General features: G+C 44.5%; 1 protein-coding gene across 1 annotated transcript in view; it reads right to left on the minus strand.

The window, feature by feature from the left end:
* The window catches only part of ABHD12 (abhydrolase domain containing 12, lysophospholipase), a 91,468-nt gene extending 81,265 nt beyond the window's left edge, over positions 1-10,203 (minus strand). The window contains exon 1 of the mRNA XM_044263826.1: positions 9,928-10,203. Coding sequence (XP_044119761.1) covers positions 9,928-10,118 — 191 coding nt within the window. The 5' untranslated portion in view covers positions 10,119-10,203. The remainder of the gene's footprint in view (positions 1-9,927) is intronic.
* Between the last annotated feature and the right edge of the window lie 41 nt (positions 10,204-10,244).

Genomic DNA, 10,244 nt, shown 5'->3' on the forward strand with positions numbered 1-10,244 from the left:
CTCCCTGTTTGGCGGGGAGCCTTCTTCTACCTCTCCCACTCCCCCTGCTTGTGCTCCCTCTCTCGCTGTGTCTCTGTCAAGTGAATAAATAAAAATCTTTAAAAAAACAAGAAAGAAATTTTTATTACTTTTGTAATCAGAAAAAAAAATTTCAATGAGAGAGGAACAGAGGGAGAGAGAGGGTCCTTTAGGGGCTGCCTTTCAGCATGGCGACCACCATCCCTGGAGATCCTTGCCTTGGAGCCTGCAGAATTTCCCTCACGCTTTCTCTTGAAACCTGAGGCTGTCCTGGCAGGCTCCCAATCAGCCTACACTAGTTTAACAGTCCCTTCCTTCTAGAACCCTAAGCCAAATATCAAAACCTTCCCAAAAGTTCTGCCATGACATGGCTTGTTGAAGTGTGCTGTGTCCCCCAACTCTGAGAATTTATTTTTTTTTTTTTATATCTACAGAAACCTTGGTGAGCCAGGGAGGCACTGAGAGGATGCACTACAACCTGTCAAGGAAGTGAGAGCCTAAAAGATAAGATTCTCTGAAGATAAAGTGGCACGCAAAAAAAAGTCAGAATAACAAAGTGAGACCAGACTAACCATCTCCAGCCGTGCCTGTGTTTTGTCTTTACTATAGATATCATTAAAATACTTGAGTGTAAGAGCTGGTGGCAGCCACAAGTAAAAACTGACAGACAACAAACTCCATTGAACAGGTACAGTTTCCTTCCATCTTTATGTTTCCAGAGCCTAGCATGCATCTGACCAACAACCCAAGTATTGTAACCGTGTGCTGAATAAAATAATCTATGGGCACCTGCCACTGACATGGCCATTTTCAGGTGGTGGCGAAATGATCCTCCAGGACCAAGGAAGGATGGCACAAATCAAGGATGAAAGAAGAAAATGTGGGAAGTCTCACTTGTAGAAGAGAACAGTTAAAAGCCATATATGTCTCTTGAGCACTCATCAGGACTGCATCAAAATGACCCCTGCTCCAACCCTGAACATTCCTCCTTCCCTTTCCATTATGAATAGTTCAGTCAATATATCTAAACCTTGCATGGAGAGCTCACAAGTCTGTACAAACTGAAAACAACTTGAACTTTCTTTTCTTATCCTAAACTTTAGGGCAATTTCTTTCAAACTTCAAGAAAAGATCCAAAAGTCTAGCATTCTGGAGATCGGCTTATATTCCTTCAGTGACACCCCTTCCTTGCCTTCATCTTTGCAAAAATAAGTGTCTGATTCTTCTGAAACTACTCACACTGACACTCATGGACTTTCCCTTCTTTTTACCTTTTAGGACACTTCCATACCAGGTGAACAGAACACAGATACTAAGACAACTCAAGTCCATAAGTGCCATCTCAAGACAAATTTTGTTTTAGAAACAGTTTTTTTGTGTATTAGAGAAACCTGGAAAGTAAGGATTCTACCTGGGTCACACACAATCTCTATCTTGACCTCAGCTCACGTTGCTCCTTTTCCTACCTCCACCTCCAACTGTTATCCCCTTGTCGTGAGGTTGTGTGCAGGAACCTTGTGGAGCCACTGCCCTCCCACTCAGGTCCCCACAACCAGGCAGCACTAAACTGTGCGGAAACATGTGTGGCTTCTCAGACGAGAGCTCACAGCTGAAATGACTTTCCATGGGAGCCATTTCTGAAACATTACATGTCCGAAAGAAAGAATGGACAGTCCCTGCTAGCTAGCATGATTGTTCAGATTATTGTTTAGCAAATATGGTGGATCAGTCTGTTTAGGTCAAGGACAAAGAACTAGGACTGTCCAAGTGGAGAAGTGAAAGGGAAAGAAAGACTTGCAGCTCCTCTGGCAGGGGACTCTGGCAGTGTCCCCTCAGTGGACAATCTGCTTTTATTTCACAGAGAAAGTAGAAGCATGCAGAAGACAACTACCAATGTTTCCCCAACAAATCTAACCACCTCTCTGCACCTTCATGGCCCCGTTGGCCTGTCTTCATGTATGGGGACCCTCCACTTAGCCTTGAGGTGTTGCGTCCCAGAGACACCATGCCACCAGCATCTGCATGGCCAGTGTATGCCTACTGGACCATCCCACTGAGCAGAGCAATGAGCTCTAACAATAGCACAGTCAGAAGCCTCTTCCCACCCCAGGGATCCCCCTTATCTTTGTTCCCTTTTATGGTAAACCTCCTTAAAAAGCTATCTGCATTTCTTCTCTCCATCTCTCCCTTGAGCCACTCTATTAGGCTCTTATCCCCACCATTCCACCATTCCCATTCCTGTAAACCACTCATCTCCATGTCACCCAAGGCTTCTTCACCCAGCTGCCTTGACCCTTTCCTCCTACCACTCTTCCTAATCCATTCCCTTGCTCCCTCCAGGTCTCCTCCTCTTCTCCCAGCCCTCAACCACTGAGGACCTGGGGCCCAGCCTTCAGATTCCCCCCCACCCCACTGTGACTCTAAGTACCTTCTGCAGGCTAATGGTCAGAAGTCAACCTAACTCTCCCAAACTCTAGCTCCTCCTAGCTACTGCATCTGCAAAAGGAGGTCTCAATAAGCCCCAAACCAAGCCCCATCTCAGTGCATGGCAGCCCCTTGCCTCCCATCGCTCAAAAGAAAACTGGTGGAACATCTCTGGCCATCCTTGCTCTCTCACACTCATCTATCTCCCAAGTCTTACTGACAGCTCCTTCAAAACAGATCCACAATGCAGCAACTCTCCCCTCCACAACTACTGCCAGCCCAAGCCCCATCATTTGCTACCTGGAGGACTCCTAACTGGTTCTCCTGCTCCCTCTGGCCCTCCAGTCCCTCCAGTCTGTCCTTGTCACAGCTGTCAGAGTGACAAGGTAATGACATACATCACATCAAGGCATTCCTCCACTCTAAAGAGGCCAGTGGCTTCCATTCAAATGTCCTCTGTCAGAAAGGTCTCCTGCCACCTAAACCATGTACATATCACAGGTGCTCCTTACTGGCCTACTTATCTTCTTAACACCCCAAGCATGTGACGCACGTCATACGCACTTGTTTGTTATTTGCCTCCCCTACAGAATGTAAAGTCCACAAGATGTGATCTGCACTTAATAGTATTAGTAGTAACCCTGGGGAGGACCAAACTATAAGGTGCTATACTGATTGGGCACTGATCATATACCCAGCTCTTTCGTACATATGAGCCTCACTCCAATCCTACCGGGAAAGTATTTCTATACCTACGTCACAGAGGAAGAAACAAACTCAAGAAGTTGAACAAGTCTCCCCAACCCACAAAACCTGGAAACACTTGCTTGGGGCTCCACATCTATGTGAGTGATATCCTACAAGATATCAAATGATACTACAACTAGAACCACACCCAAATAATGGATCTGTTGGCTAAATGGACATTTCAGGCAAAGTTTCCTACTACTGTTCTTCCCTGTGTCAGCATCTCCTCTCTTAACTGACCCTTCCCAACTGGCCTTCAGTTCAAGACAAAACAAATGACTTACCAACTCCCTGTGCTGAAAGAGTCCTCTGTCAAAGCACGAACCCACTTACACCCAAATTCTGCAGCATCATCTCTGGGAGAAGAGCACTGACTTAATCTGTCAGTATTCAAGATCATATTACAGTAAAAACTTTTCCTGTAGACTTCATTTTGTAAAGAAAAGTGTCCTAGTGGGAGGAGGAGGAGGATCATGAGTCTGGAAAGGCAGCCTGTCTCCACTGCTGTCAGCATAACCCTGACAAGATGACCCATATTCTATGCCTTTTCCCAAGGCTACCTCCATGATAATGTCTTCAGGAGCCTTTGATATACTCAAAAATATCTCCCACACATAAGCAGTATCTATCTGCTTACCATACAAGAGACACTCCCTTGAGAAGGGAGAGTATGCACTGACTAAAAAGGAATGGGAAAGGAAGCAGAGATACAGGGCACAAAATCCTACCAAAGAGGGAGACACCAGGGAAGTGCCAAATCTCAGGGTCCCAGGTCCAGTGCTGGAGTATGGCCTTGATAAGATAAATCGCAGTTGGAAAGAGATGGACTCAGCTGAGAGACCCAGCTGAAGTGCCATAAACAAATCCTGTTCCCTTGCTTGTCACAGTCCAGGCACACAATGTACTCTTCGGAAGTGGAAGAAGAAGGGGGACTGAAAAAAGTACATTTTAATGGCAAAAGCTAACTCAGAACACACTCTCACCTTCTCAGAGTATAAGGAAAGAAAAAAGAGATACCATGCAAAGCACCTTCTAAGGTGAGCTCAAGAATGATGCTGAAGGAAAGGGCTGTTAACCTCAGCACCTGCCTTTCTGGATTACAGTAAAGCCATCAGCAGCTGGATGAAGTCCCTTGCTTCGGGTCAAGGAGGAACCAAGGATGATGCCTCAGTTCCTCTGTATTTACATGCAAGGATCACTGGTTATGAAACCTCCCATTCATCCCACTGATCTCAGTCACCTGCAGATCCACTGATGAGCTGGGAATTGAAGGATAAAAACTAGTTCACTGAAACACACAGACCCATACATCTCAGTACCACCTTCCTAGGGTCCAAATTACATCACTCACACCATTAAGGCATATTCCAAAGAACTCCAGGGTTACTGACCAAAACAAAACAAAAGAACAAACAAAACAAAACAAAAAAAAACAGGAAAAGCCCACAAACTCCTTGTTTGCCAAAAATTACCAGATACTGCACAAAATTAATATCTAGTCCCTCCTTTCATGGAATGCAGGGTTAACACACAAGTTAGATAAACATTTACCTTTAAAGACGATGAATCCAGAAATTTTTTTTTTTTCCAAAGATTTTATTTTTATTTATTTATTTGACAGAGAGAAAGCACAAGTAGATGGAGAGGCAGGCAGAGAGAGAGAGGGAAGCAGGCTCCCCGCTGAGCAGAGAGCCCGATGCGGGACTCGATCCCAGGACCCTGAGATCATGACCTGAGCCGAAGGCAGCGGCTTAACCCACTGAGCCACCCAGGCGCCCTGAATCCAGAAATTTTTAAAAACAAAACAAAAAATGTTTTGTTCTATCTTACTCCAAAGTTATTATTTTTTTTTAGATTTTTTATTTATTTATTTGACAGAGAGAGATCACAAGTAGGCAGAGAGGCAGGCAGAGAGAGAGAGGAGGAAGCAGGCTCCCTGCTGAGCAGAGAGCCCGATGAGGGACTTGATCCCAGGACCCCGAGACCATGACCCGAGCCGAAGGCAGCGGCTTAACCCACTGAGCCACCCAGGCGCCCCCAAAGTTATTGTTTTTATCTGAACTAGTTTCCAACGTTTACAAAGTCTGAGTACACACACACACACACATCCCCAGGTCCTCTTCTTGAGAGACCGGATGATCTGGCCATCCTAGGGCCACATTCCTGCCAGGGGCAGCAACAGAAGAGGTGCAGTAGCAGCTTTCAGATGGAAGATGTTCTCTCTACTTCTCCAGAGCCCTCAGCAGCATCTTGGTCTCCCAGAATTAATTAACAACAAAAAAATTTTATTGGGAAAAAAGAGATTTTTTTCCAAAGAAAAAATACTTCAGTGTATAGCCATTTGCTAGTTTAAATAATCAAAGGGGAAAAAGGAAAAAGAAAAATGTAAGCACACAAAATTAGGGAACAGGACAGGGATAACAGCCCCAGATACAGAGGAAAAAGCTGGATAAAACAGGTGATTTTCTATGGACATGTAAATCACCAAAACTAAGCCCAGAAAGAGATAGCAAATCTAAAAAAGCACCAGGCTTAGGTAATTTCACAGGGGAATTCCACCAAATTTAAAGAAACCGATAATTTCAAGAGTATTTAAACTAGCTAATGCAGAGAAAGCTTTGAATAAAGCTTCGGAAAGCAATAAAGCAACCTGATAGAGTACATTAAGAAACAAAATTACAAACTAGTTTCACATATAACAATGTAAAATGACTAAGTAAAATATTAACAGCACCTGGCTACTTATTAGCAGAGTTTTCACAGATGATTCAATAATATGATGATGATTCAATAACATAAAATCTGTTACTATAATCCATATCAACAGGTCAAGAAAGAACATCTAAATGATAATTTCACAGATGTTAAATGGCATTTCATAAAACTCAACAACCATTTTTGATAAAAAAAAAACAAATAGCAACAACACACCCCTTAGTAAAATAACTAGTGTGGCAAAAACACTAAAAGCATTCTCAGTAAAGTAAGGAACAAGACAAGAACCCACTAGCATTCCCAGTATTTAATCTTGTTTTGGAAATACAATGCAACCAAAAAAATGAAACAAGAGACATAAAAAGTAGAAAACATGAATGAAATTCTTATTATTTGTGACTGATATGATATTATACCTGAAAATCCAAAAGAATCAACTGCAAACACTATTAGAAACAATATGATTACATAAGTTGCTGCTTGCAAAATTAGTAAGTACAAAATTAATATGTAATTTAATAAAATTTCAGGGTGCCCTGGTGGCTCAGTCAGCTAAGGCTCTGCCTTTGGCTCAAGTTCTGATCCCAGCATCCTCGGATCAAGCCCTGCATCAGGCTCCCTGCTTAGGGGGGAGTTCGCTTCTCCTTCTGCCTGCTGCTCCCCCTACTTGTGCTCCCTCTAGTAAATAAATAAAATCTTTAAAAAAATTATTAAGTACAATAATAGAAATACATAACATAAGAAAGGGTCCTATTTTCAACAACAAAAAAAGAACAAATAACTAGGAATAAACTTAAGAAATGTACAGGATTTTTAAACAAACATTTTATATGTAGATTTAATTTAGATTAAATTAGTAAGACAATAAACTGTTAATTTTGATAAACATAAAAAAGTTTTGATAAATATAGCAATGAGGCTATATTATTTCAAAAGTTCCTATATATTCCAGTTCCCAAGTTATACTCTTAAGTAGTTATGAATAAAATCATTTGTTAATTCTGAAGTAGTTATGAATAAAATCATTTGTTTTAAAATATTCTAGTTCTCCATCCTACAAAGAAATGGAGGGAGGAGGGACAAATGATTCAAGATTGGCAACACATGGGAAACTGTTTAAGAAGATGTGATGGAGGGGTGCCTGCGTGGCTCAGTGGGTTAAAGCCTCTGCTTTCGGCTCAGGTCATGGTCCCGGGGTCCTGGGATCGAGTCCTGCTTCGGGCTCTCTGCTTGGCGGGGAGCCTGCTTCCCTTCCTCTCTCTCTGCCTGCCTCTCTGCCTGTTTGTGATCTCTGTCTGTCAAATAAATGAATAAAATCTTAAAAAAAAAAAAAAAGAAGAAGATGTGATGGATACATCAAGGTTCATTATATTGTCTCCCCTACTTTTGAATATTTGAAAATGTGCACAATAGGACCCAAAGAAAAGGCAGATAATGAGACCCAAAGGTAAGCAACAGGCTTATAAAAACACACAAAAATTGACAGCTAACAATTAGAAATGCAAATTAAAGTTACAAATAGGATGTCATTTTCATCAATCAAATAGAAAAAAGATAAAAAATATTTGGTAACATTCAGCATTGGGGGGAAGAGAGGCAACTGACACTGCTGGGGAAAGTATCCATTGGTACATTGGAGGGCACTTTGGCCTCACCTTTCAAAATTATAAACACACACTCCTTGGCCCAGCAATTCCACTTCTTGGGAATTTACACAACAGATAATTAAATCAAGTATTTTCTGCCACCTACAACAGCCATACACTAGAGATAGAAAAGTGGAGGAAACAATGCCCCTGCTCTCATAGGGCTTCCATTCTTGTAGGGAGGAGACAGCCAATAAAGCAAGTTAAGTACACAGACAATTGTAAGGTCGAGACAGGTTAAGTGTGATGAAAAAAGCAAACAGAATAAGGGCACTGGGAATGGCAAGAAGTCTATTTTGCATGGGCTGGTCTCTCAGAGAGGGAGGGCCTCTCTGAGGACAGGAGGATGGGACAGTTGGGCAGAGACCTGGGTGAGGAAGAAAACAAAGCAGAATCATGTCCAGGAGAACATTCCAAGAAGGGAAGGAAGCCACGGGCTAACATGCAAACTTGGCTTTCCTGCCCCCTGCTTTACTTTTTATTCCCTAACAGTCTTTCGTTCCTCCAAAGAATATGAGCACCTCTTGAATGTCTCTCTTTGTCCCAATACAAAAATGAAAATAAACATACCCTTTTAATACAGTACATCTTTCAAGGAAGGTACCAGGCCAGCACTGTTTCCCCCAAACACTCTTGGGCCTAACAATTTCATTTCTTCAAAGGAAGAATTCCCAAACTTAGCTCGGTGTAATGCCAAACCTGTTAACATTAAAGCTATTCATGAGTTTTTAATGCAGATAAACCTTTCCACAAAAAAGAGAGGACAAATTAGTTTCACAAAAGATACTGACCAGCTACTAGATAACTTTACACACACACACACACACACACACACAAAAACAAAAACAAAAAAGCTGTTAGTCCCTGCCCTTCTGGCAAGAATGTGAACCACTGACTTAGAGGAGACTGCAATTTAATTTCATAACCTTTTAAGCAATGAATATGAAATGCTGAAATGTCTATTTGGATAAATCTTTCTATAATATAAATATTCTATAAATAAAAATATTTATCGAAATATTTATATTTTTGGGACGCCTGGGTGGCTCAGTTGGTTGGACGACTGCCTTCGGCTCAGGGCGTGATCCTGGAGTCCCGGGATCGAGTCCCACATCAGGCTCCCAGCTCCATGGGGAGTCTGCTTCGCTCTCTGACCTTCTCCTCGCTCATGCTCTCTCTCACTGTCTCTCTCTCTCAAATAAATAAATAAATAAAATCTTTAAAAAAAAAAAAAAAGAAATATTTATATTTTTATTTATCCTAATATTCATATTTTCAATTTCGTGATCTTGTAGGCAATGAAATTGATATTTTTAGAGACTATGTTGATAAATATTTGACACTGAAGTGGCCAGTGTCAATTAAGGGCATTCCAGTTGACCCCAAAAGAAAGGACTGTAACACCTGAGAACATTACATAGTAACTTGTTCAAAACCGTGAAACATCCAGACTTCACACTTGCCATGAATGATACCTTCTAGGACCAGCCAGATTACGAAACTAGCATACAAGGAGAGCTTTGTCCCTGTGAAATACACTATCTTAATTCTGAAATCAGCTTCACCTGGATTCAATGCATTACCTGCATTCATCTCCTACTCAGAGGGAGAAAGCAAAAAACTAGTAGGACTTCCGGACTCTACGGAAATTCCTAAGGAGACAACTCAGTGCAAATTTCAAGCACCTGCACAACCAACAACAGTTTTCCCTACAACCGCTGGCTATGCGGTGTCCCCCTGGGCACAGCGCATTTAACCTTCCCCCAAACGTCCAGCAGTTCTGAGCAGAGAATGCCACTTCTGACGACGAGCTATGCGAGAAAAATGACCAGAGTGAGAAACCGAAAAAAGGTAAGCTTCCGCACAAGCCAGCCCAGCACGAGGGGCGCTCGGTTTTGAGTTCTATGCAGATCTGAGGCGAAGAGCCCCAACGCTTTCAGGCTCGGGAGCCTGCGCTTCTGCGTCTCATCTACGTGCCGGCGGCCGGGAGCCTCACAGGGGACGCCCCCCCACCCGCTCCCCTCTACTCTCCCACGCGGGGTCGTGACTGCCCGCTGCTCCCAGCCCTTGGAGGAGACACTGGTCCAGTCCGTCGCGGACACGGGGCTGAGCTCCGCGGAGGGCCAGAAAAGAACACCCGGGGAGGGAAGGGACCGTCGGAGTGCTCCCGCAGGCAGATACCTTGGGGAAAGGATGCCCACGGGCTGCACCCGCGGGCCAGGCGAGGGGAAAGGATGGAGGAGAATCGGAAGAGGACACCGGAGTGTGGAAGGGAGACGTGGGGCGCTCCTGCAGGCAAGAAACTTATGGAGGGCCGGGAGGATCCAGGTCTGCTTGCGCGCCAGGTAGGGGGCCTCGCCCCTGCGCCGCGCCTCACCTGCCCAGAGCCCGCTTCATGCCCGCGTCCGCGGCGCAGCGCGGCTCTGCCGGCCTCTTGCCCGCCAGGCGCAGGTTCTGCTTCAGGCGGCAGTCGGCGTCCAGCGCCGCGGCGGCCGAGCCGGAGGAGGACGAGCCCGAGGCGGCGCAGCGCTCATGCTCCAAGGCGACGGGCTCGGTCCGCTTCCTCATCCCGCGGCGGACACGGCCGGCCGCCGGCGGCGTCCGCTGACCTCGCCCGCCCGCGCTGCAGTCACCGCTACTCACAGGAGCCCCGGCCGCCGGGAGCCCGCACCCCCTCGCATCCCAGCCCCAGGC

The sequence above is a fragment of the Neovison vison genome, chromosome 8 (assembly GCF_020171115.1).
Source record: "Neovison vison isolate M4711 chromosome 8, ASM_NN_V1, whole genome shotgun sequence".
NCBI classification, from domain to species: domain Eukaryota; kingdom Metazoa; phylum Chordata; class Mammalia; order Carnivora; family Mustelidae; genus Neogale; species Neogale vison.